Source organism: Microcaecilia unicolor, chromosome 4, assembly GCF_901765095.1.
Source record: "Microcaecilia unicolor chromosome 4, aMicUni1.1, whole genome shotgun sequence".
Classification (NCBI taxonomy): domain Eukaryota; kingdom Metazoa; phylum Chordata; class Amphibia; order Gymnophiona; family Siphonopidae; genus Microcaecilia; species Microcaecilia unicolor.
In genome coordinates, this window is record NC_044034.1 from 58,123,656 (window position 1) to 58,151,348 (window position 27,693).

General features: G+C 44.0%; 1 protein-coding gene across 1 annotated transcript in view; it reads right to left on the reverse strand.

The window, feature by feature from the left end:
* Positions 1 to 27,693, reverse strand: part of ALKBH8 (alkB homolog 8, tRNA methyltransferase) — an 86,115-nt gene that overhangs the window by 47,239 nt on the left and 11,183 nt on the right. The window contains 4 exon segments of the mRNA XM_030200258.1: positions 3,408 to 3,478; positions 9,345 to 9,449; positions 20,815 to 20,910; positions 26,066 to 26,191. Of these exon segments, the coding sequence (XP_030056118.1) occupies positions 3,408 to 3,478; positions 9,345 to 9,449; positions 20,815 to 20,910; positions 26,066 to 26,191 (398 nt within the window).

Here is a 27,693-nt window from a genome sequence, read left to right on the forward strand (position 1 = left end):
AGAGAAAGACCTGCACGGTCCATCCAGTCTGCCCAACAAGATAAACTCATATGTTACTTTTTTGTGTTACCTGACCTTGATTTGTATCTGCCATTTTCAGGGCACAGACCATAGAAGTTTGCCCAGCTCTAGCCCCGTCTCCCAACCACCAGCCCCGCCTCCCCCCACCGGCTCTGCCACCCAATCTCCGCTAAGCTTCTGAGGATCCATTCCTTCTGAACAGGATTCCTTTATGTTTATCCCACGCATTTTTAAATTCCGTTACCGTTTTCATCTCCACCATCTCCCGCAGGAGGGCATTCCAAGTATCCACCACTCTCCCCGTGAAAAAATACTTCCTGACATCTTTCTTAAGTCTGGCTCCCCTTCAATCTCATTTCATGTCCTCTAGTTCTACCGCCTTACCATCTACGGAAAAGGTTCGTTTGCGGATTAATACCTTTCAAATATTTGAACGTCTGTATCATATCACCCCTGTTTCTCCTTTCCTCCAGTCTTTACATGTTCAGGTCAGCAAGTCTCTCCTCATACGTCTTGTAACGCAAATCCCATACCATTCTTGTAGCTTTTCGTTGCACCGCTTCAATTCTTTTTACATCCTTAGCAAGATAGGGCCTCCAAAACTGAACACAATACTCCAGGTGGAGTCTCACCAACAACTTATACAGGGGCATCAACACCTCCTTTCTTCTGCTGGTAATACCTCTCTCTATACAGCCTAGCAACCTTCTAGCTACTGCCTTGTCGCACTGTTTCGTCGCTTTCAGATCCTCAGATACTATCACCCCAAGATCCCTCTCCCCGTCTGTACATATCAGACTCTCACCGCCTAACACACACGTCTCCCGTGGATTTCTATTCCCTAAGTGCATCACTTTGCATTTCTTCGCATTGAATTTTAATTGCCAAACCTTAGACCATTCTTCTAGCTTCCGCAGATCCTTTTTCATGTTTCCACTTCCTCCCAGGTATCCACTCCGTTACAAATCTTAGTATCGTCCGGAAAAAGGCAAACTTTACCTTCTAACCCTTCGGCAATGTCACTCACAAATATATTGAACAGAATCTACCTCTCCTGAAGACTCTCTACCCACAACACATCAATCTCTAGCTCCCCCCTCACTTACACTAATCTCTAGATCACACACACATATATGCCATACACCAATGGTTCTCAACCCAGTCTTTGGGGCACACCTAGCCTGCTGGATTTTCAGGCTATCCACAACGAATATGCACGAGACAGATATGCATGCACTCTCTCTCTCATGCATATTCATTACAGATATCCTGAAAACCCGTCAAAAACTAGAGGGGAAAGATTAAAAGCATATGTCCCTCTAGAACAAAAAGTTCTGGAGGGACATACACTTTTAATCCTTCCCCTCTAGTTTTTGCCTCTGACTCAGCCTATTTGGCTAAACACGGCAAAGTCAGGCACAAGCATTTGTTTGGTAATATTAAAGACTTTGGGACCCTTTTACTAAGCCGTGTAAGCGTCTATGCGCTCCCAACGCGCGCCAAAATGGAGTTACTGCCTGGCTACCACGTGGCTCCTGCGGTAATTTCATTTTTGGCACGTGTCCGATATGCACGCCCGAAAAATAATTTTTATTTTCAGACGCATGCCAAGTGGCATTTGAGGCGCGTAAGTCATTACCGCTTGGTTACCGTGTGAGACTTTACCGCTACGTCAATGGCTGGCAGTAAGGTCTCAGATCCAAAATGAAAGCGCTGCAATTTTCATTTTGCCGCACGTTCATTTTCGGCAAAAATTTTAAAAAAGGCATTTTGCAGGTGCACTGAAAAATGATTCTGTGTGCGCCCAAAACACGCGCCTACACTACCGCAGGCCATTTTTCAGCACACCTTAGTAAAAGGATCCCTTTCTTTCTACCTTCTACACTGGTGGTCTGCTGCCTATTTTGCTGCACCTGCAATGCAGATCCCCTGCCTCTGTTTGTTCCCTAACCTGAAAACCCGACTAGCTAGGGGTGCACCAAAGACTGGGTTAACAACCAATGCCATGTACATCCTCTCCCACATCACCCCATTATCGTCACCCACACTGCCAAATGACAAAGGGGAAATGATATTTTATAAAGTATTTTCCATATGTAAAGAATGTTTTACACATTGAAAATGGCAGAATACATGCACATAAGTATGCGCACCGACAAAATAGCAAATAAGCATTCCTGAGGCCTAGTTTGGGTGGAGCAGGGGTGAAGATGCAATGTATGTGTGTATTTTATAAAATATGCTTGTACTCACACACATTTACACCTTTTTCAGAAAAGGTTTAACTTTGTGCATCAGGATTTATGTGCTGGTAGGCTTGCTTCTGGGTCCTATTTTATAAAAAGGCTTCTGTGGGGACGTCATAAAACTGCCTTGCAATAGGCATCTTTTTCAAGCATCCTGTTATAAAATTATCCTGAGTGTGCACTTTACAACTTATCATGATGCCATCTTCACAGCCATATTGTAATAAGAGTTCATAAACTGGTCTATTTCCTTTCTGAACATGGATATACTGTACTATTGGCCTCTAAAATGTCCTGCTTTATGAATCTAATCATCGCTTGCTTAATATACAATTTGCACATATTTCACAATAACCCTACACATATAGGGCTAGATTATATATATTGCGTCTTGATTTCCATGTAGAAATCAAAGCGTATTCTATAAAGTACACTTTTAGGGGTCCTTTTACAAAGGTGTACTAGTGTTTTTAGCACGCAGTAAAGTAACACACTAAATGTTAGAGTCGCCCATATATTTCTATGGGCATCGCTAGCATTTAGCGTGCCCTAAAACTGCTAGCGCATTTTTGTAAAAGGACCCCTAATTTATGCGCACATTATAAAATATGCCAAGTGCTGCTCCGTGTGACTAATTTTAGTCACTGTCAATTATGCCAACTAAAACCTGGTGTAAATCCCAACGCCTAAATTAGGCATGGAGCAGGTGTGTTCTATAACACGCACAGATTTTAGAAATGCCCACGACCCACTCATTCCACTCCTATAACCACACCTACTTTTCAACTATCGACTTAGAATATTAAGCGCACGTTACAGAATACGCTTAGCAAGTAGTGCACATAAATTCTAATTAATGCCAATTAGTGCTAAGAATTGCTTATTAGCGCCGATTAGCATGTTAACTAATTAAGTTATGCACATTGTTATGGAATATGCATCGATTTCCGCACGGAAATCTTTATGCAATATATATAGAATCCCGGCGTTAATGCTCCAATATTACTGAAAGAACTGCGTACCAGCTTTAGGTAAATATTATACTGATCTTTTCCTTCAGCTTTTTCACAGCCCCATTGTTCCCTATTAAATTAAGTGCCTACAAATTTTGCAAAACAAAAAAATAAAAGTGAATATTACCTCTGCTCCCAAACTGAGAGAGATTATTTCATCCTCAAAAGCAGAATGAGTATCAACATGCGGAGGAATTCCTGAAACACAAAGGTAATAATTTATAATGGCACAGGAAAGAAAAGCAGAGAAATAGTGAGAGAACAAAAAAAAAAAAAAGACATGCAGACACAGTAACCATGTAAAAACAGAAAAAGCAGAAAGGGACAATAGAATTATGTAATTTAATCTGATTAAAAAGCCTGCCACAGTCACAGAGGAAGCTGAAAGCTTAAACAGTTATTGAAATTTCACATAACAAGACATTTCCTATATCAAAGTTTTGTACTCAAACTATTATACCGCATTTCACTATTCCATTTAAGTACAGTTATCTCTAAAAGAATTCTGGTTAAGCCTAAGGGGAAGAGAACTATTCCTCCTGCCTCAAAACAAATCCAAGATCATCACCTATAGCATGAATTGTTGGTTATGGAACTTCCACTTCTTAAACTTCATCAATTGTGGCTCAGTGGAACAGAGCTGGAAATTGGCACAATGAGGTGCCATGCGGAAGGACCTGGGGTCAATTCATGGCTCAGGGCTACTGTGAAGGCAGTGTTTATAATTCCTGGTACAAGCGTCCCCAAACCTTTGATGAGAAAATCCACATTAAACATTTAAAATCATGGGCTGGGGTGGGGAGAGGAATTACCTCTTGTAGTCATATGGGGGAACACAGGCTCCGCATCATGAGCCTCATCTCATTGCCTATAACTAAGCACCTGTTTGTTTGTTTCTTTCTTTCTTTCCACAGCGATGTCTTTGTCTACATCTCCACTGATACAACAGCTCAGCAGAGACTCATCCCAATCATACAGCCAGCCTGGGCAAGGCGCCAGCAGTGATATGGATGCCCCAGCTTTAATGCCAAATCAAATCAAATAAAGAGTGACAACATAAGAGAGTATCACTTTCTTTTCCCCTCCCCACTTCCTTCCAGCCTCTCCTTCTCTCTCCCTCACCCCCGCCAACCAGCCACTTTCTATCTCCCATACCCTCACTTTCTAGCCCCTCTCCATGTCTCTTCTATTCTACTTCAAGCCTCTTTTTTTTTTTTGTCTCTCTCATAAGCTCCCACCCTTCTAGTTATAATCTATCTCAGGGGTTTTCAACCCAGTTGGGGATATCCTGAAAACCCTCTCCCCAATGCAGGAGGAAGGCATCTGATGCTAGTCTGCCATGTGATCTGAGTCTGGAACAGTACTGAGAGATTTTATTGAGATGAGTGGCAAAGAGGTTCACCGAGGGGATGCCCCACATTCAGAAGATCTCGTGGGCTAAACCTATATTTTGAGAGAGCACTCCATATGACTGCATGAGCCTGCTCAGTCTGTCCGCCAGACAATTGTCTTTTTCCACCAGGTATATGGCCCTAAGCACCATGCTGTAACTTGAGAGCAAATTGCCACACTGACTACTTCCTGACACAAGGGGTAGGATCCCATACCCCCCTGCTTGTTGACGTAGTACATTGCAACCTGACTGTCCATTTAAATTAGAATATTTGATCCATCAGCCAAGCTCTGAAAGCCTTTAGAGTGTTCCAGATTGCCGCAATTCCAGGAGATTGATGTAGAAGGACATCTCCTTGGCGGGCAATCTACATGAGCTCTCCATCCCAGGTTGGATGCATTTGTGGTCCCAGGGTCAAACTGAACTGAATGAGCCTCCAGCGGAGAAACTGTTTGAGCTGTGGCGTGAACTCAATGACACCTACTAGGTTCCCCTGGTCTGATGCCATTGAGAAACTAGGGTCCATTGGGCTCTCCTGAAATGGAGATGTACCAAGGGCATAACATGTATTGTAGAAGCCATATAGCCTAACAATCTCAACATCTGCCGAGCTGTTACCTGCTGGCTGCTGCGAACCTGATCAGCAATTGCCATGAAAGCAGTTGCTCGATCCTGAGGAAGGAAGGTTTGAGAGCACTCTGTATCTAGCAGGGCTCCTATGTACTCCAATTGCTGAACGGGTTCGAGATAGGACTTTGGATAGTTGATACAAACCCTAGGAGCTCCAACACCTGTACAGTTCTATGCACTAATGCTTAAGCACCCTTCCATGATGTGCTCTTGACCAGCTAATCATCCTTGTAGAGAGACACATGTACTCCCAGGCTGCTTAGCGACGCTGTGACTACTGCAAAACATTTGCTGAATATCCTGTACAGGGGATTTGAGGCCAAATGGCAGGATGCAGTACTGGAAGTGGTGCTTCTAGAAATCTGAAATACTTCCAGTGACAGGAAAGTATCTGGATGTGGGTATATGCATCCTTCAAGTCTAGACAGAATAGCCAATCGTTTTCCTGAATCATGGGGGGAAACCATCCTGAAACTTTTCCTTGACCAAACATATGCTCAGAACCCTTAGGTCTAGGATGGAGTGAAATACCCCTATTTTCTTGGTTAGGAGGAAGCACCTGGAATAGAATCCCTGCCCTTCCCATCCTGGTAGGATAGGCTCAACTGCGTGGGCTTGGAGAAGGGTGGAGCCTTCCGCTGCAAGTACCTGCTCATGCCAACAGCTGAAAAGAAACACTCGTGTGGACAATTTGGAGTGTTAACTGTCAATTGAGAACATATTCCACTTGAACTATCTGGAGAACCCACCTGTCAGGTTAAAAGGAGCCACCTGTCTTGGAAAAACTTTAGCCTCCTTCCTACCAGCAGGTCGTTGACACTGGTTATGCTCTCCTGGAACCAGTCAAAAGCTTGCCCCTGCTTTTGCCAGGGTAGCAGGCTGTGGACGTCGCAGGCTCTGGGTCTGCTGTGGAGGACAGGCAGAAAAAGTAAACCTACATCTTTGACAGTAGTAGGAACTTCTTCGAGATCCACCAAAGAATCTCCTAGTAGAGCAGGATGCAGGAGGTGGCCGCCAAGAGACGGACGGACTGGAATGTGTCACGTCAGCGACCCCTTCCACCTTGTTCCCAAAAAGGCTGTCTCCCCGGCAAGGTACGTCCGCTAGCCTCTCCTAGACTGTAGGCTCAAGGTCAGAGACAAGCAGCTATCATGAAATGCCTAGCCACCCGCCTGGGGTTACCCCGCAGCCGACATTAATAGGATCTATCCCCAGCACTGTTCAGGTCCGCCTGCACCTGCTGCTTGTGCTCTACACTAGCACCCTCCTCCCACCAACTGGGTCACAACCGCCTATGGGCGAGTCTCTCACTCTCCAATTATCCCCAGTGATTTCTAGGTTACTGGAGCCACACTCCCAGTGGTCCCACAGTTCCCAGAAAGCAAAAAAACACCAGGATTCTTTATCAGTCCAGATAGGCAGAGTCAACAAACTAAACAGGTTTGTTGTCACAATGAACAAAAAAAAATGTGCAATAAGCAAACAATAACAGGTAACTAAATTATGGATAAATTATAACACTAACTCAATATTTGCATACTGTCTAAACAGTACCTGAGAGATCAGGACATATAATTCACCGAGCCTCAGCAAAGAGATCTGTCTCTCTTTTCTCCTGGACTAAGACTGAAGCAACAGCCAGTAACAACTGCTGGGTAATTTCAACTCCAGGTCAATCAGAGCCCAGTCAACAAGTTTTAAAAGTATACTGATCACAGTACTGTAGATTCACTTCTTCACTAAGTGAAACTAAAAGACAGCTTGCACTTTTCTATAACAGCTTTAAAATAAAACGTGCACCACCTGCTGGCCAAACTAGAGAAATGCACTTCAAGAGTTAATAAAGGCAATTTTATAGGTTTAAAATATACTGTTCTGTCACAGCAGCCATGAGAGCTGGGTAGTCCTGGATAAAGGAGACTAGCATCAAAGCCTGATGAACCTTCCTCCCCAAAAAATCTAAGCTCTGGGCCTTCCTGCCCAAGGGCGCCAAGGAATGAAACCTGAAACTCCTAGCCCTTTTTGAGAGCAGATTTGACCACCAGAATGGATGAGTGCTTCGGCTGGCGTAAGCACCCTCAATGCCTGCAAACTTTGGAGCTGTAGCAAACCTGCTAACTCTTCCTTCAGCGTGGTCTGGAACCAATCAGTCATCGAGGACAGGCATCGGTAAGGCTGGAGCCAATGTCAGTGTGGAGACAGCTTGCTGAGATTTCTGTGCCAAATAAGAAGCGGTCACTGCAGCCACACATTGAGAAGAAGATTTCAACATATTGTCGATGATAACACCTAGATCATTTTCTTGGGTGATAACTTCTAATGTGAAACCTAGCATTATAATGTGAGCTATTTTTCTCAGTGTGCATCACTTTGCACTTGTCCACATTACATTTCATCTGCCAAATATCTGCCATTTCGAAACCCAATCTTCCCATCTCCCACAGTCCTCTTTCAATTTCTTGCAGTCCAATGTGATTTAACAACTTTGAATAATTGTGTCGTCTGCAAATTTGGTCACTTCAAATGTCATTCCCATTTCCAGATCATCGATATGTTAAAAGCACTGGTCCCAGTAGGAATCCCTGTGGTACTCCATTATGTACCTTCCTCCAATGAGAGAACTGGCTCTATAATACTACTCTGTTTTCAGTCTTTTAACTAGTTCCCAATCCACAACAGAATGTTGCCTCCTATTCTATTGGTTTTTAAATTTCGTCAGGAGTCTCTCAAGAGAGACTCTGTGAAACGTTTTCTGAGAATCTACATACACTATTATGAACTGACTCACTTTTATCCACATTTATCCTTGCCTTCAAAATAATGTAGCAGATTGGTGAGGCAAGACTTTTCTTGGTTAAATTCATGTTGACTCTGTCCCATTAAACCATAACAAAACCTCCTACCCTTGGTAAAACAGTTGACACTGGGATGGATGTTCATCTTTTAGTATGACAACAATCTAAAGAATGGTCTTCACTAATTTTTAAGCTGGGGCCACCTTGGATCCAAATGAGTTGAAGGGTAGCTGCCAAATATCTTCCAAGTGAGGTCAAAACACTACCGACCAGTGTGTGTCAATGACATTCACCTTACCAGCCTGGCTTCAATCTTTATTGGGCGTATCCTCAAGGAAGTGGGCATTTCCAAATGCATGCTCTTCATCTATTGAAAAATACCTCATCCACTTCCCCCTTTCTGTCATGAACTTGGGTAGAGAGGCAGAGATTAGCAGAAAAAAAAAAAGCCAAAATGATGAGGGACATCCTAGAGGTCTCCAGGGGGCCGCCACTGGCTCCCGGACCTTGCATTGAAGAATACTGATCAAAAGCATACAGTCAAACCTACAATGGACTGACTAAGAAACAAAGAGGTAAATGTCCATGAGTGGCCCAATAAGAGCTCAGACCTCAATCCAATCTGTGACCATATTTGCAGATTGCTGTCCATCGACACTCTCCAAGGACCCCAACTGACCTTGAATTGTTCTGTAAATTAGAATGGTCTAATACTGACAAACCTAAGTGTGCAAACTAGTGAAGCCCTATCCAACTCACTGCTCTAATTGCTGCCTAAGGTGCTTCCATCAAGTACTTAATCTAAGTATTGGAAAGGGGGGGGGATGAAGACTTATCCAACTGTTAAATTTCAGATTTGTTTATTTTTTTGGCTATATGCTTTGCCCCCCAATAAAACATCTAGTATTATGTGTCGGGTGCAAAAAACTCATCAATTCAATGCACTGAAATCTGTACACTGGCAAAATGAGAAACACACTCAAGGTGTGTAAACTATCTATAGCCATTGTAGATGGAGAACCACAATCTAATACAAATCCTCATAAATAAAATTAGCAAGTCCACATTTCTAATGTTACATTTATCATATGAAAGTCTTATACTTACAGTTTAGATCCTATATATGGATTCTTAAAACACATCTTTTTGTATGTCTTTGACTTTATACCATACAATAAACCGAAAATGTATGTACATAATTTTAAGACCTAAGTTTCAGCTGTGTTGTTCCTACTTACTTACATACCTTGTCCTGGTTCATACTGGTTTATTGTCAGCTGATCTGGTTTATGCTTAGCAAAGCCTTGATTCAAGCACTTCTCTAGTAAACTGTTACAGATTTCAGGAAGGCCTGTTTAAAAAAAATGAATTTAAATTCATATAAATCACTAACCTTTATAATCTCAGCAGCTTTGCAAAGAGTGTATTTTAAAATTAATAATAGACTTAGAATCACAATGATGGAGCATAACAGATTACTTGTAAGATAACGATGTATATAACATCTAAATAGTAGAACAGACATTTAAGACTGTTAGTTAAATAAAACAAAAAAAAACTGGCATTTGAGAAAAAAGCTCCACATTCACCAAGCCTTCTAAAATATGTACATCACCAAAAGAAATGTGTATATTTGGTTGGATGCAATCAGACAACATTTTACAAAAGAAAGATTCAAAAATAACAGGAGCATCACTCAGGCTTTGTATGTGTAAGCAGCACTATTAACCATCTAAGAAGCAATTTTGCTATTTATATGTGTAAGTGGAAGGTTTTATAAAGCTGCATGTCCACAGGGCACTAATTAAGGCATTGAGCTCTGAAATTTTAAACTGTGGCATTTCGAGCTGGTTTTGAATATCAGAGGAAGGCCAATGAAAGTGTATAAGGCAAACTTTTAGCTTGCGCCATCTCCCCTGAAATTTCAGGCCCCTAGCTCCCTCTGCTTCAAAACTAATAATTAAACTCAACAATTGTGATCACTTTAACACCGCCTCTCCCAAAACAAGCCTATAAAGTTACATAGCTAAACATAATGGGCTACATTCAGTAAATGGTACCCAAAATACTGGCGCTCAATGCTATTCTATAAGGTCTGTACCGAATATTCATACTCGATTCAATTCAGCCCTGAATACGTTATTCATATTTGGCTGAATAGTGATTTAAATTCGAATAATCCAGGACTCTACTGTGCTAAATCCTACTGAAATAAACACTTATCTCTGATTTCACATTGCTTCTTTTATTTGTTATTTGTTATGTTAAAGTTCAATGCCCGTTATTCATATTCAGCTGAATAATATTTTTCATTATTGTATTCAGTCAGATAGTAAAATATGCTAGTCAGTACAGCTCTATATCCTATAACAGGCACTCAAAGATGGCCGCCCATTACAGAATACTATTGAATTCTGATTTCAGCGCTCAATTTTAAGCACCAGGACTTACGTTTGCTGAACCCAGTTTTAATTCCTGGTGTCCAATTTGTGTGCACATCCCCAGTTTTAGGAATGCCCCTGACCCGACCGTCGATTTCCCATGGTCATGCTCTTTTTTGGGTTATGCACTATAGGATTGGAGCACACACTGTTTTAGAATAGGAATAGCTCATAGCAAGATGTGCACCCAAATTGGTGCTCATTAGAACCTGAATATTGGCACTGATTAGCTTGTTAACCAATTTAGTTTGGTGTACATCTTAGACTGGTGCCCATAGATTGGTGCCCATACATAGAATCCAGGGAATACTTCTAAATATAAATTTTTTTTATTTAATTTATGTGTGTGTGTGTAAAACATACTATACAGATATAAATATAGAAAGATAAAAACAATACATTATCAGGTCAGTTTCTAAAAAAAAAAAAAAACGTTACCTGATAAAAGGACTATTTACAAATTGCCCTCCCTCTTGCAGGTAAAAGGACATGTTGATGTTCTATGATTCTGTGTGGTTGTCATGATATGGTTTTGCTTGACTGAAGCTACTCTTGTGACCCCATCCCCCACCAAGCTGCTGCCCTAGGCAACTTGTCTAGTCTGTCTAATGATTAAGTTGGCCTTGCTAAAAGGTAGATGAAGTTCCTTCTCAAGTTCTACTCAAAAGCAGAGGTCTGAAAAAGAAGTTAGCCAACAGTTATGCATGACTCAAAGCAGAGTCAAACACCCACAGGGAAATTTTGCTGGATGTGCCCAAACCACCCTTCCTTATAATCTTGCATACCATGGCATGTACATTTATGTAAACATCTTTTCTAAAATTGCTCCCTGTATATGCATGATGACTTATACGACATATAACTTCTAAAATTGCTCCCCAATATGTTTAGATATTCAACATTTTTCTCCTCATGCCTGTATTGTTATAATCTATATTATCTTTCTTAACCATTACCATTTGACAATCTTCAAACAAGTGTCTGTATAGGTGCAAAGTCTGTAGATACTTTTACTCACATGCATTCTCAGTGTTATTTAATCATATATATTTTTTGGGGGGTGGCATTATTTATTTTTTTAGCTATTTGATTTTATGAGATACATTTTTTGATGTTTCCTACTTGATATTATAAATGAATTAAGTTAATCATGTCATAGGAAGAGGAAGTACAATAGAGTCCTCCATCTTAATACCTACAGATACGTATGCCGTCAGATTGGTGGGTAAGTCATCCTCCTTTATTTCACTTTTGCAGTATACTTAGTTTCTACTTTGTGTGTATATTTTTTAATATGTATTTTTAATACCCCTGTGCATTTTTCATTAGAGGAGAGAACTTGTGTTCTAACCCTCCCTCTTATGCTGATATACATGTAACATTACAAACACTATGATCAATTGTCATGTTTATGCACATTTTATTGTCTGATTCCCACTCACTTTGCCATAAATTCTCTACATTTTTTATTTTTATTTCAGTTATACGTGTGTAATGAGTTCTTATATAAGTGTTGCTATTTGATCATTTATTCAATAATGTATAGTTTGTCTAACTCTATATGTTCATTTAAATATATTGCGTTAATAGTTAACCCCTGACGCAGCCCTGATTGGGCAAAACTTTGGTCACCCTGAACACTGTGGTTGGCTTTTTCCACTCTTTTTAGTTTGTCTGTATGGCTCGTGTAGACACTTTTGCGCCTTTTTGTGTTTGATTTTGGGTGAAACGTGACCACATCAGGCAATAAAAAGACCATGTTTTAAAAGATTCTCCCTGAGAGATCTATATAATTTGCGTATTCTAACCTCTTTGCCACAATAATATGAACCATTACATGATGTGCGTTCTAGTCAGCAGGGGTTGCTGCTGGTATCATCAGCTTGAAGGACAATGACTAGGGCTTCAGTATTCTGTTAGGGGTTCAGAACTGTGGAATATATCAGCAGAATTGCATTTAGAGACATCGTTAAGTTTTTAGGCAAAAAAACTGCAAAAAAAAAAAAAAAAACATCTGTTTCATCAAGCTTATCAAGAAGTGAGGAAAATGGGATTTTAATAATGTTCAGTTGATCTAAAAGACTGTATTGTGTTCATTGTATATAAATATTGTTTTGTATTGTATGGTAAAATTATGTATAATCATACCTGATAATTTTCTTTCCATTAATCATAGCTGATCAATCCATAGACTGGTGGGTTGTGTCCATCTACCAGCAGGTGGAGATAGAGAGCAAACTTTTGCCTCCCTATATGTGGTCATGTGCTGCCGGAAACTCCTCAGTATGTCGATATCAAAGCTCCATCCACAGGACTCAGCACTTAGAGAATTACACCCACGAAGGGACACTCTGCCCAGCTCACCACCGCCGAAACGGGGGAGGGGAATTAACCCAGCTCATCCCCACACAAGTGGGGGAGGGGAATCCGTCCAGCTCATCCCCGCGGAGCGGGGGAGGGACACCACACCCGCCGATGCGGGGGGATCTGGCTTATCCTGCAACCGCAACCGCGGGAGGAGCTGACTGACCCTAACACCGCCGAAGCGGGAGGGGTACAAAGCTGCCCAACAGCCGCACGAAGCGGGAGGGAGTGCCGGCAGAATTTTAAGTCTCAATCCAGCCCCGTAAAACGGAGGGGAGAGGAATGCAGCAGCTCACTAACACAAACTCGTCTTAACTCTTGAAGAATCCAAGTGAAAAAACTTGAACACGAAGTCTTTCTGAAGTAACTGAAGACTAAACTTGAACCTGAAAAGCAACCAGAATAAAAACAGTACAGATATCTGGGAGGGGCTATGGATTGATCAGCTATGATTAATGGAAAGAAAATTATCAGGTATGATTATACATAATTTTACCTTCCATATCATCAAGCTGATCAATCCATAGACTGGTGGGATGTACCGAAGCAGTACTCACCCAGGGCGGGACATTGAAATCCCTGACCTCAACACTGAAGCTCCAAACCGGGCCTCCGCCCGTGCAGCCACAGTCAAACGGTAATGCTTGGAGAATGTATGAGCCGAAGCCCAAGTTGCCGCCTTGCATATCTCTTCCAAGGAGACGGATCCGGCCTCTGCCATCGAGGCCGCCTGAGCTCTCGTGGAGTGAGCCTTCAGCTGGATAGGCGGCACCTTCCCCGCGGCCACATAAGCCGCTGCAATGGCTTCCTTGACCCATCTTGCCACTGTAGGCTTAGCAGCCTGCAGACCCTTACGAGGACCTGCAAACAGGACAAACAGATGATCCGATTTCCGGAAATCATTGGTCACTTCCAAGTATCTGATGATGACTCGTCTCACATCCAGATATTTAAGAGCAGAGTACTCCTCTGGGTAGTCCTCCCTACGAAAGGAAGGGAGACAGAGCTGCTGATTCACATGGAAGCGAGAAACAATCTTGGGCAGGAAGGAAGGCACTGTGCGAATAGTCACTCCTGCCTCAGTGAACTGCAGAAAAGGCTCTCGACATGAGAGCGCCTGGAGCTCGGAAACTCTTCTGGCTGAAGTGATAGCCACCAAAAAGACTGCTTTCAACGTCAGGTCTTTCAGAGATGCCCTCGACAAGGGTTCAAAAGGCGGCTTCTGCAATGCTCTTAGTACCAGGTTGAGATTCCACGCAGGCACCACTGAGTGCAGAGGAGGGCGCAGGTGATTAACTCCCTTGAGAAAGCGCACCACATCTGGCTGCGAAGCCAGGGAAGCACCCTTCATGCGGCCCCTGAAGCAAGCCAGAGCCGCTACCTGGACTTTAAGGGAACTGAGCGACAGGCCTTTCTCCAGACCTTCTTGCAGGAATGCCAACACTGAAGAAATTGGAGCAGTGAAGGGAGAAAGTGAGCCTGCTTCACACCACGCTGCAAAGATACGCCAAACCCTGGCGTAAGCAGTAGAAGTAGAGCGCTTCCTCGCTCTCAGCATAGTGGCGATGACCTTGTCTGAGAAGCCCTTCTTCCTCAGACGCTGCCGCTCAATAGCCAGGCCGTAAGACCAAAGGGGGAGGGATCCTCCATCACCACGGGACCCTGATGTAACAGGCCCTGCTCCACTGGCAGCCGCAGAGGATCGTCGACTGAGAGCCTGATCAAGTCCGCATACCAGGGACGCCTGGGCCAATCCGGACCCACCAGGATTACCCTGCCGGGATGCTTTGCCACCCGGTCTAGCACCCTGCCCAACATGGGCCAGGGCGGGAACACATAGAGAAGTTCTTGTGTCGGCCACTGTTGGAGAAGAGCATCTACTCCCAGGGATCGAGGGTCCCGTCCTCTGCTGAAAAAGCGCGGCACTTGGCAATTGGCCGATGACGCCATCAGATCTAGGCTCGGCTGGCCCCAGCGCTTCGTGATGTCCAAGAACGCCTGAGCAGATAGCTGCCACTCTCCGGGCTCCAAGGTATGGCGACTGAGAAAGTCCGCCTTGACATTCATGACTCTGGCAATGTGGGCCGCTGAAAGCTGCTCCAGGTTCGCTTCCGCCCACTGGCAAAGATTCATAGCCTCCTTGGCTAGAGGGGCGCTCTTGGTACCTCCCTGGCGGTTGACATAGGCCACAGCCGTGGAATTTTCCGACAGGACCCGTACAGGCTTCAACACCAGTACCGGGATGAACTCCAAAAGCGCCAACCGAATGGCTCTGAGTTCCAGGAGGTTGATAGACCACTTTGCCTCTGCAGGAGACCAGAGCCCCTGCGCTGTCCTTCCCAAGCAGTGGGCTCCCCAGCCCGACAACGAGGCGTCCGTCGTGACGACAATCCACTCTGGGGTCACCAGAGGCATTCCCGCAGACAACTTGTCTGTCTGCATCCACCAGCTCAGCGCCTTGCGCACTGCTGGGTCCAAGGGAAGGCGCACAGCATAATCCTCCGACATCGGAGTCCAGCGCTGCAGCAAAGAGTGTTGAAGTGGTCTCATATGAGCCCTGGCCCAGGGCACAACTTCCATCGTGGCCGTCATAGAGCCCAACAGCTGCACATAGTCCCAAGCCCGAAGGGGAGAGGCTACTAGGAACTGGTCCACCTGAGCCTGAAGTTTGACAATCCGATTGTCTGGCAGGAACACTCTGCCCACTTGGGTGTCGAATCGAACTCCCAGGTACTCCAGGGACTGAGTCGGGCGCAGCTGGCTCTTCTCCCAGTTGATGTTCCATCCCAGGGAGCTCAAAAGAGCAACTACCCGGTCCACAGCTTTGCCGCACTCTGCATAAGAGGGGGCTCGGATCAACCAGTCGTCCAGATAAGGATGGACTTGTACCCCTTCCTTTCGTAGGAAGGCCACGATGACCACCATTACTTTGGAAAAGGTCCGCGGAGCAGTAGCCAACCCGAAAGGGAGGGCTCTGAACTGGAAGTGTCGTCCCAGGACTGCAAAACGCAGAAAGCGTTGATGAGGAGGCCAGATGGGAATATGCAGGTACGCTTCCTTGATGTCCAAGGATGCCAGGAACTCTCCTGCCTTCACTGCCGCTATAACAGAGCGGAGAGTCTCCATGCGAAAGTGCCGCACTTTCAAGGCCCGATTGACCCCTTTGAGGTCGAGGATAGGCCGGACAGAACCTCCTTTCTTTGGTACCACAAAGTAAATGGAGTAACGTCCCTTGCCAAGCTGACTTTCTGGCACCGGAACGACCGCGCCCAGGCGGATCAGATTGTCCAAGGTCTGCTGCACTGCCACAGCTTTGACCGGAGACTTGCAGGGAGAGAGTACAAACCCGTCTTTTAAGGGTCGGCAGAACTCTAGTTTGTAGCCGTCTCTGATGACTTCCAGCACCCACGCGTCTGAAGTTATTGTGGTCCACTCGCCCAGAAACGAGAACAGCCGTCCTCCAATCTGCACTGGGGCGTGGACCAAGACCCCGTCATTGGGGACGAGACCCTGGGGGAGGACCGGAGGGAGCACCTCCGGGACGGCGGTCTCTGCGAAAGGAATGTTGCTTGGGGGAGAAATTCCTCTTGAAGGAAGAGGGGGCAGAGGAACCCGACTTGCCCGGGCGGTACCGACGGGCTTCCTGCAACCGTCCTCTGGAGGTACCGGGACGAGTACTAGCCCGAGCCCTGACCTCTGGTAATTTCTTGCCCTTAGACGTGCCGAGATCGGTCACGATTTTGTCCAGCTCGACCCCAAAGAGCAGCTTGCCTTTAAAAGGCAACCTAGCCAGGCGGGATTTAGAGGCGTGGTCAGCAGACCAATGTTTCAGCCAAAGCCACCGCCGCGCAGAGATTGTCTGAGCCATGCCTTTCGCTGAGGCCCTCAAGACATCATACAGCAAGTCTGCCAAATAGGCTAAGCCCGATTCCAGGGCCGGCCAATCAGCCCTCAAGGAATGATCCGAGGAGGAAGCCCGCTGCACCATAGTCAGGCACGCCCTGGCCACATAGGAGCCGCAAACTGAGGCCTGCAAACATAAAGCAGCCGCCTCAAAGGACGACCTTAAGGCCGCCTCCAATCTTCTGTCTTGGGCGTCCTTTAGGGCCGTGCCACCTTCCACCGGCAACGCCGTTTTCTTAGTCACCGCAGTGATTAAAGAATCCACGGTAGGCCACAGATAGGCCTCACGTTCACTCACAGCCAAAGGATAGAGGCGGGACATAGCCCTAGCCACTTTAAGGCTCGCTTCTGGGACATCCCATTGAGCCGAAATTAAGGTGTGCATGGCATCATGCATGTGGAAGGTTCTAGGCGGGCGCTTCGTCCCCAGCATAATGGCAGAGCCAACAGGGGCTGAGGGAGAGACGTCCTCCGGAGAGGAAATCTTCAAAGTGTCCATGGCCTGTAACAACAGGTTGGGCAAATCCTCTGGGCTAAAAAGCCGCGCTGCAGAGGGGTCATCCGCTCCATCCGAGCGGGGATCCGTCTCCTCCAAGGAATCCGCAAAGGACCGTTGGGAGACCTCAGACACGCTGCCCTCATCTACATCGGAGGAGACAAATTCCTCCAAGGCCTGGGAATCAACCCGAGGGCGTTTACCATAGGCGTAGACTGGGGGGGGCGAGGGGGGGCAATGCCCCCCCAAACGACGCGAGGCGCCGCCGCACCATTAGTTTAAAAAAAAAAAAAAAAACCACATGCAGGCACGCGCTCCTCTCGGTCCGCTTGGCTTCCCTGCCCTCTCTATCTGCGTCCCGCCTTCCTCTGACGTCATTTCCTTTCGGGCGGGACGCAGACAGAGAGGGCAGGGAAGCCAAGCGGACCGAGAGGAGCGTGTCCGTCTACCTCTCTCTCTTCCTCCCTCCCTCCGGCGCAGGCAGCAGTCTTCCAGCGTTCCTGGCAGCGGTAGCGTTATACACGCTGCCTTTGGCTCTGCCCCGAAGCCTTCTCTTCAAGTTCCTGTTCCCGCATAGGTGGGAACAGGAACTTGAAGAGAAGGCTTCCGGGGCAGACCGAAGGCAGCGTGAACAACGCTACCGCTGCCAGGAACGCTGAAAAAGCTGAAGACTGTTGCCTGCACCGGAGGGAGGGAGGAAGAGAGGGGGTAAACGGAGTCACCATCTTGGACCTCGGGGGGGGGGGGAGGAGCAGGAGATGAATGGGACTGGGAGGGGTGGGAAGCAGAGGGAAGGAGCAGGAGATGAATGGGACTGGGAGGGGTGGGAAGCAGAGGGAAGGAGCAAGAAATGAATGGGACTGGGAGGGATGGGACTGGGAGGGGTGGGAAGCAGAGGGAAGGAGCAAGAGATGGATGGGACTGGGAGGGGTGGGAAGGAGCAGGAGATGAATGGGACTGGGAGGGGTGGGAAGCAGAGGGAAGGAGCAGGAGATGAATGGGACTGGGAGGGGTGGGAAGCAGAGGGAAGGAGCAAGAAATGAATGGGACTGGGAGGGATGGGACTGGGAGGGGTGGGAAGCAGAGGGAAGGAGCAAGAGATGGATGGGACTGGGAGGGGTGGGAAGCAGAGGAAAGGAGCAGGAGATGAATGGGACTGGGAGGGGTGGGAAGCAGAGGAAAGGAGCAGGAGATGAATGGGACTGGGAGGGGTGGGAAGCAGAGGGAAGGAGCAGGAGATGAATGGGACTGGGAGGGGTGGGAAGCAGAGGGAAGGAGCAGGAGATGAATGGGACTGGGAGGGGTGGGAAGCAGAGGGAAGGAGCAAGAGATGGATGGGACTGCGAGGGGTGGGGAGCAGAGGGATGGACCAGGAGATGGATGGGATTGGGAGAGGTCAGGCACAGCAGAGGGAAGGAGCAGAAGATGGATGGGACGGAGGGATGGTGAGCAGAGGGAAGGAACAGAAGATGGATGGAACTGGGAGGGTTGGGGAGCAGAGGGAAGGAGCAAGAGATGGATGGGACTGGGAGGGTGGGGAGCAGAGGGAAGCCTACTGGAAAGAAGACACTGCATAAAACAGAAGACACTGGGATCAAAGCGAATAGAAAAACTAAATGATCAGACAACAAAGGTAAATAAAAGTATTTTATTCATAATTTATTAATTGAAATGTGTCAGCTTTTGAAATGTGCATCTGTGATATTTTGCCTGTAAATTTCATTTCCTTCCTCCATATTAGCATATTCATTTGCATATTTATATATGCAAATGATATGCTAATATGCTCCGCCCATTCTTTGCCCCCCCCAAATGAAACAGTCAAACTACGCCTATGGTGTTTACCTCTGGGAACCTCAACCTCTTTACCAGACGAGGGAGCAGGGGCAGCGTTGTGCATGAGGAAGGCCTGATGCAGCAGCAAAACAAACTCGGGGGAGAAACCCCCCAGACTGTGCACTTCCGCAGCCTGGGCAACAGCCCTAGACGCACCCTCAACCGGCGCTCGCAATAGCGGGGGAGAGACATGCTGCGCATCCAAAATGGCGTCCGGCGCGAAACTCCGCGAAGGAGCCGCGCGGGAAGAACGGCTCTTAACTTTAGCCGCTTCTGTGCCGTCGCCCAAATTAAGGGCGTTCATGGCATTAATGTCTCCAACCTCAAGGGCGGCCCAAGAAGAAGCCGTCCGAGCCGCGTGGCCGGCCAAGATGGCGGAGGCGAGGAGCGGGGGATGGGCGTTTATGGCGGGAAAAACCGCCACGCCGGAGGAAGGACCGGGACATTCATCGGTCACGAAACTGTCACCCAACAAGGGCGAATCAGGCTTTAAGACCCCCGCATCCCCTCTAGAAGCGCTCAAGCGACCCGGGGAGCGACCCTTTGCGCCCTCGCCCTCCGACGCCATATGCCACGAGGAGAAGAATCGGGGAACCCCCTGCCCGCTATAAAAAGGTAAAAATTACCTGCTGTCCGCTCCGAGTTGTAACGACCTGGTGTCCCAGTGAGTAGCTGCAATAGACGCTTAAATAAACGTCGAAATAAACGCCTTTAAGGACGTTCAAAATTTTTTTTTTTTTTTAACGGAGCCAGCTGGAGGGGGGAGAAAAGGAGGGACCTGGCACCACCAGGTTTGCACTTGCTCAAAAGAGCCCTCAACCCCAGGCACTCAACAAAACCTAAAAATTAGGCTTGGAGGCCTAGCCAGAGCTGCTGCTGTGTGTGACCACCACCTGCTGAGATAGAGAACATACTGGGGAGTTTCCGGCAGCACATGACCACATATAGGGAGGCAAAAGTTTGCTCTCTATCTCCACCTGCTGGTAGATGGACACAACCCACCAGTCTATGGATTGATCAGCTTGATGATATGGAAATTGTTATTACACACGTTTTATTGTACACTGCTTAGTAATTATGGTAAGAAGTAATAAAAACAAAAGTGATGATCCATGATGGACATCTTAATAATAACAGGACTCTCTCTTGAAGCTACCGGCTTTATTTGCAACCATAGTGAGAAAGACGGTGTAATTAAACCCTGACAAAAGAAAAGGAGAAAAGTAGTAAAGGCCAGTAGAGACAGCAATGAGAGCCAGCAAGGACCATCATAAAAAATAGGGAAATGATAACAAAAGTCTAAGAAAATTACCATGTAAAAGAAAGAACAGAGGCAACTGATGAAGGCTAATCCTACTACTACTATTTAGCATTTCTATAGCGCTACAAAGCCTACGCAGCGCTATATAAAGATTTTTTATATCAAGATAGATTGAGCAGGGACTGTCTTTTCTTCATGTTCAATTGTGAAGCGCTGCGTACGACTGGTAGCGCTATAGAAATGATTTGTAATAGTAGTAATATGAAAGGAAAAAAAAAAAAAGGACCAGAGGGAGCCCCGTTTTGATAGCAACTCAGTAGATAATCCTGTACATTCTCAGAAAAAACCTTCTAGACTTTTCAGCAGCTTTTTAAAAATTATGTCCATATAATACCATCAGAAAAAGAGCTCATACCTCCAGGCAAGGGCTTCTCTTTATCCACATTATTGTTGTCATACCGAAATTCATATCCATAATGTTTTACTCTTCTGTGTTTTAAGGACATTACAGCTGTAGATGAAAATTCATCAAATTAAAATAAGCACAAATGCACTAGAAATTCATCATACTATATTTGTTTTCTTCTTTCTTTCCTTACTTTTAAGAATAACCGCTTTGGTGTCATTGATGTATATGTGATGTATCAAATAAAATGAACCTGAACTTTTATGATACTTCTACTTTTGTGTGTTTATAAATACATACACTATCTAACTTCCATTTATTCTGAAAAGCTTGATATTTGTACCACCTAACCAGCAATTTCTAAAATGGACATAAGCCCCCAGCCTGAGTAGTTTTGTTGCTAGTATTTCACATTTAAAGGATGAATAGTTTTATGGGAGGGAATTGACTCTCTGGCTCAAAATCAATCCTTGGGTTTTCTTTATTTAAATACAGCACTAACATATGGGAAACAAAATATCAATAGTTTCAAACTATGACTATAATAGTCCATTTCTTTCTACTCACTGCAGGGCCAGTCCAACTAGAGAAACCAGAACTTAAAAACCACAGAACTGCTGAATCAGAGACCATTAGGAAGTGAAGGGTAATGATGGTTGGTGACTCCCTTATGAAACATTCAAAGGCAAAATGATGTCCCAGGAAGTGCTGTCTGCCTGCTGCCAATATCCAAAATGTTAGTTTACTGAGATTCATCATACTGCTAGGTATCCTTCTTAACATATCAAAAGTGACTTCATGGCTCGGAGAAAGGGTCAAGCAGATAAGTGCACAGGCACTGTTCCTGTTGATACTCCCTGTCGAGGGCAAAGGCTGAGAAGGACAAGTTTGCATCCTTGAGATAAATAAATGGTTGTGCAGATGGCATCATTTCAAGTTGTTTTAAGATGCCTGTCCTAGTATGACTTGAATTTTATGGATGTTTGGTTGTAACCCATTTCCATTTTTATAATCCAGGATAGAAATTTGATGGATAAAGTGTTCTGGTTTCTTGGGTCAGGCAATGATTTTCCAAGGGCTGCTAAACAGAGGTGGTATCCACCTATAAAAGAAGTGAGGGGAGGTAGGATTGAGGTCTACAAAATCAGTAGATTAGCTAATCCAGTGGTTTCCAAACTAAGTCCTGGAGGTTTTCAGGATATCTACAATGAATATTAATGAAAGAGATTTGCATGCAATGGAGACAGCAATGCAAATATCTCTCATGAATATTCACTGTGGATATCCTGAAAAACCAACTGGCTGGGGTGCCTCCAGGAACTGGTTTGGGAATCACTGAGAATCTAATGAAGAGGGCTTTAAACTAGGGATATCAGGAATAGATGAACAAAGCCCTCAGGTAAGCATAATATTAAATACCTCTATAAAAATGGGAAATGGTAAACATCTGGAAAAATAAGTATAATAATACCTGTAGATGGGAAATAAAGTTCTGAATCTAGAGCCTGTGATGGAAGAGGCCGATTTGGATTTAATGGCAGTCAAAGAGATGTGGATCATGAGAACCATAGCTGGTATATTGGTGAGTTTCTTGCAAAAAGACAACTTGCACCCTTTGCCTATTTAACACTTGCAATAATAATTGGACAAGGATTTTATTTTAACTATTATTGAAGCTAAATACAGATGAAATGCTTGAAAAGACAATTATTACCACTGAAAAGGGGAGAATTGTCCTATTCAATAATGACAGGGTAGGAAGAAAGGGAACAGGAGTGGCACTTTTGTGTGAAATATCAAACAGAATTGCATGACTTACGAGGTAAAGAGGCAGCACAGTCGATTAAACTGAAAAAGGAATGAAAATCTATTTATATTGGTGTGATATTATTATTATTATTTATTGCATTTGTATCCCACATTATCCCACCTATTTGCAGGTTCAATGTGGCTTACATAGACCTCCTTCACAAGCAGAAGAATCTGACAAAAATTTAAATGAAGACATGCAAAATATTTCTATAAAAGGGAAAGTACGCCTGATAGGTGATTTCAATATGCTGGATGTTGAATAGGACACGTGCTACAGTATTGTCTAGAAGTCAGGAGATCTTGAATACTCTACATGCTGTTCCAGCAACTGGTAACGAAATCCATATGGAAGGGAGCCATATTGGACCTGATGCTTACAAATGGGGAGAGTATTTATTGATGTATAGTGGGTGATCATCTGACATCCAGTGGTTCCATATTAGGACAATCATGTAGAGGGTTCATTCAAAAGTGAAAGTATTAGACTTCAGCAACATTTCAAAAGGAAATCTCATCCAGCTAACAGCTCCTTGAAGAAGAAAAGCAGTGGGCAAAACTGGAAAAAAAAGATATTAAGGGCAACAAACCTTTTTGTTAGGAAAGTAAGTAAATGGAAGAGAAGGCCACTATGGTTCTTGAACGAAGTAGTTGAGACAGGGAAGGAAGTAATAGTTTGCTTTCATAAAACTAAAACAGAAAGATCGGCAACAATATCTGGAAAAGCTAAGGGAAGATGGGAAAGTAGTCAGGAAAGCAAAGGTGCAAATAGAATAAAAAATAGCAAATAGAGTAAAATAGGGGGGTGGAGGAGGAGAGAGAGAGAAGTCTTTTTTTGTTTGTTTGTTAAACATATGCCAGTAATAGGAGGGAGTACAAATGAGGCATTGTCAGACTCAAGGGTGAAGAGGAGCAATATGTTGAAGATGTTGAGGACAAAGCAGAACTGCTCAACAAACGTTTCTGTTCTATGCTCACAAATGGCATTACATTTGGAAGAAAACTTGTTGGTATTTTGAAAGAAGGTTAAGGCCTTATTTTTTGTGAAAGCTATTCGAGTTAGGGGTGAGAACTGATTGCACATACATGATTAAGTAATGTGATTTGTTTTGTGGGGGGATTTGGAAATTGGTTGTTTGCCATAACTGCTTTAGGTAATTGTACATGTGGCCCGTCAAGAAAAAGGCTACTTGGTTTGGCAGGTAATACGTTTTTAAAAAGAATAAATGAAGGTTGGGAGCCGGGTCATAGAAAATAACACAAGAATTGAAGCAATGTGTGTTAGAACAGTGTGTTTTAAACCTGTAAAATATACTGGGTATTTCCTGGTGTATTTCTCTAGTTTGGCCAGCAGGTGGCGCATGTTTAAGTTTAGAAGCTGCTGCAGAACCAAGGCTGTTTTCTTTAAGCCTTTTGGAAAGGAAGTTTTTCAAACTTGTTGTTCTGGGCTCTGATTGGTCCAGCTCAATTTCATTTTGAATGTACTGGCTTTTGCCCCAGTCTTAGCCAGGAAAAAAAAGAGAGTAGAATCTCTTTGCTGAGGCTCTATGAACAGTTATATGTCCTGATCTTCCCAGGTACTACTTAGATAGTATACAAATGTTTAATTAGTATTAGAATTGATCCATATTTCAGTTACTCATTATTGTTTTGCTCATTGCACTTTTCCTGTTTCACTGTTCAATTTTTCACACAATAAATACATTTATTGCCCCTGCTTGTCTGGACTGATAAAGAATCCTGGGGGTCTGTGTGTTGGGTCTGCGAGTGCTTCCTGGGAACTGTGGGACCACTGGGGGCATGGCCCCAGTAACCTAGAAATCACAGGGGATAATTTGAGCGCAGGAGACTTGCCCAGATGCGGTTGGGACACAGTCGGTGGGGTGTAGATTGCTAGTGCAGAGCAGGCAGGCCAGAGCTGTGCTGGGGATAGACCCTCTAAGTGGCAGTGAGGTAACCCCAGGTGGGTGGTAGGGGTTTCGTTGACACAAAGAAAGTCCATAGACCATTATTAAATGGACTTGGGAAAATCCACTATTTCTGGGATAAGCAGTACAAAATGTTTTGTACTTTTTTGGGATCTTGCCAGGTTATTTGTTACCTGGATTGGCCACTGTTGGAAACAGGATGCTGGCCTTGATGGACCTTTGGCCTTTCCCAGTATGGCAATACTTATGTACCTGTGCGGGCTGCTCCTCTCTGTACTTCCTAAACACCTTCAGAGGATGTGGCTAAAAGTACGTGCATTGTTCAACCATGTGCACACTTATTACATTACAAATCGTATTTATCAACAGCCAATACCTCAAAGTTCAAGGTGGCTTACAATAAGAAACTAAGCATCCTCAGGAATTGATACATCAATTAGTTACAAGACTCCAAAACAAAGTCTTACTTAGTTAATACAAATTTGTGAAATAAAAAAACCTTTCAGAGGTTTTTAGACCCATCTGTAGTTCATCATGTCTCAGTGGTACAGGCAGTTTGTTCCAAGTCCTCATCACCAAGAATAAAAATGGATATGAAAAATAGCCTCTTATACCTGATGTTTGTGCTACTAGGGTACTGCAGCATTAAGTAATATATAGAAATATCATAATTATTTGCTAAAATACTAACCATATATTCAGGAGCTTGACCATGTAAAATCAGAAACACAATAGTACAAATTTTAAATATCACCCTAGCCTCTATTCACAGAATGGCAGGGCAGCAAAGCCTCTACTTGAACCTATCTATGAAATTCATTTTTACTCATGGAAAGGGCTTTGAATATTACCCTTTCCATGACACGCACATAAACTGACTGAAACCACCCTCCCTTAATACAGCTAAAATTAAGTGTATGGTGCCACAATGTATGTAATTTTTTGCCACATTCAGAGAATACATTTCTTGGCATTAGGCTGGGGGAGGAAAAAAAAAACGTACATAGACTGCATTTTCAAATCTATGTGCAATATTTTTATTAAGTGCTTTTGAGTTCAGGTGTCATTGCTAGGATCCTTTTCCAACTGAATCAAATACATACATTTGTGCAGATGAGGAGTCATCAGCATAGAAAAGACAAAAAACAACCCAAAGAAACCCCAAATAAAATGGAGAATTCAAGATTGGCAAGGGAAAGGGTTAAAGAGCACCAGAAAAGTGGAATTTTCCCAAAATGTATCCAATAAAAATCTACTTAGCTTCTTTTGCACCAGGGGTGTTTATCGGTTAAAAACTCAAATTAGAAGCCCCAATTATATTTCATGACAAAGAAGGTGCCAACATCCAGCTGTACTACGTAGCTATGACAAGTTTCAAAGCAAAATATATGTAGATATTTGCTTAGAAAATCTGTGCTACATCCAGGGTAAAAGGTACCCATGGATTTTTGGCCAAAGTGCACAGTTTGAAAACTAAAATCCATAATCTTCAAGGCCTGGCTGCTTACCACAATTCTACTTACCATTTTCTTTGTCTACTGTCCAAGTAATACTTTCTAATAACTTTTCCTCCTCCTCAGAGGACACAAATTCTTCAATTACTAAAAGTCCTGATGGCAGAGTCGGAGGTAATGGGTCTTCCCAATGCACTACAGGCAAAAACAAACAGTCATTTGAGCTCTTAAGAGAATTAGTATCCTTTAAAAACGCTATGCCTTTTGTATACTTGTAATATACTGTTACTCTCCATCAATTAAAACTTAACTATTAAGGCACTGATTAGATAATTTAAGTGCTACCCTGCAATTCCCTTTATGTTACCAATAGTCACAAATTTCTTTATTAGCCATTATTGCACATTCTAGTGAAAAGACAATTTTCAAAGTCATTTATACAAGTAAATGGTAATTTACATGGGTAAACTGGCTGTCTGAAAATTGTGCTATAATGTAGGTGTGGTGCCCTATGGTGTATTTTTAAGTGATCAGAAAATATGCATTTTCAAGTCTGCAAGCAATGTTTGCAATAAAAATTCTACCCACTCAAAAAGCAGATGCAAAATACTGCAAATACATTTCCTTTGAACTCTGAAGCATAAAAAAAGCAATTGCAGATCCATTGTTAATTTTTGCTTGCTCATGGAGATGCAAGAACTGCAGGTATTTTTGTACTCACTTACACTGTAGCTAATTAAACTACCAAAATGGGAACAGATCCGGGTTCATATGTGTCTAAGAGGTCCTTTTACAAAGGTGTGCTAGCGGTCTTAGGGCACGCTAATCATTAGTGCGTTTATTTTTAGAACACGCTAAAAATGCTAGCATGTCTTTGTAAAAAGACCCCTAAAAGTACTTATTGAGTGTGGGTGGGGGGGATATTCAGCACTACTATGGGTGTTTCATGCTGCTGAAAGTAGAGAATGAAAAGGGAGCAAAGTTTGCCCCTATACTATCACCATATCACCACGCAAATTCAAACTCCACCGCACTAGTTCATCATTTTCGATAAAAATCACCCACTTTGTACAAATGAGATTCTGTACTATTGTGGGGGGGGGGGGAGGAATGGGGACAAACTCCGTCCCCATGTCATTCTCTACTTCTGAGGCATTTACACATCTAAATGGCCAATGCATGTAAATAACTTTTAGAAAGTTGCTATTTACATAATTACATCCACAACACACAGGGACATGCTTGGGTGGGCCAGAAAACATGTGTGCATTTCTAATTTTACAGCAGCAAGTTACACGTACTATAAAAAGAATTCTAGACATCAACATTTACACCTCCTTCTAGAAAGGCAGGTCAACTAACTGCTCATTTAAACCTGTGATTTGAATTAGTGATTGAAGGGTCAAATGTGTTTACTTCTCCGATGTTTTAAACCAGTGCAAAAATGAAAACAAAATGTTTCACATGGCTCCTCCACTGAGTCTTCCTGGACATACAATTTTGTAAAGTTCAGCACTTTACACACAACTGCCAACACTTACAATCATAAGAACAAAAGAGTAGCCATACTAGATCAGACCAACGGTCCATCTAGCCCAGTATCCTTTTTCCAAACAGTGGCCAAGCCAGGTCACGAGTACCTGGCAGAAACCCAATTTGTGGCAACTTTCCATGCTACCAATCCTGGGGCAGGCAGT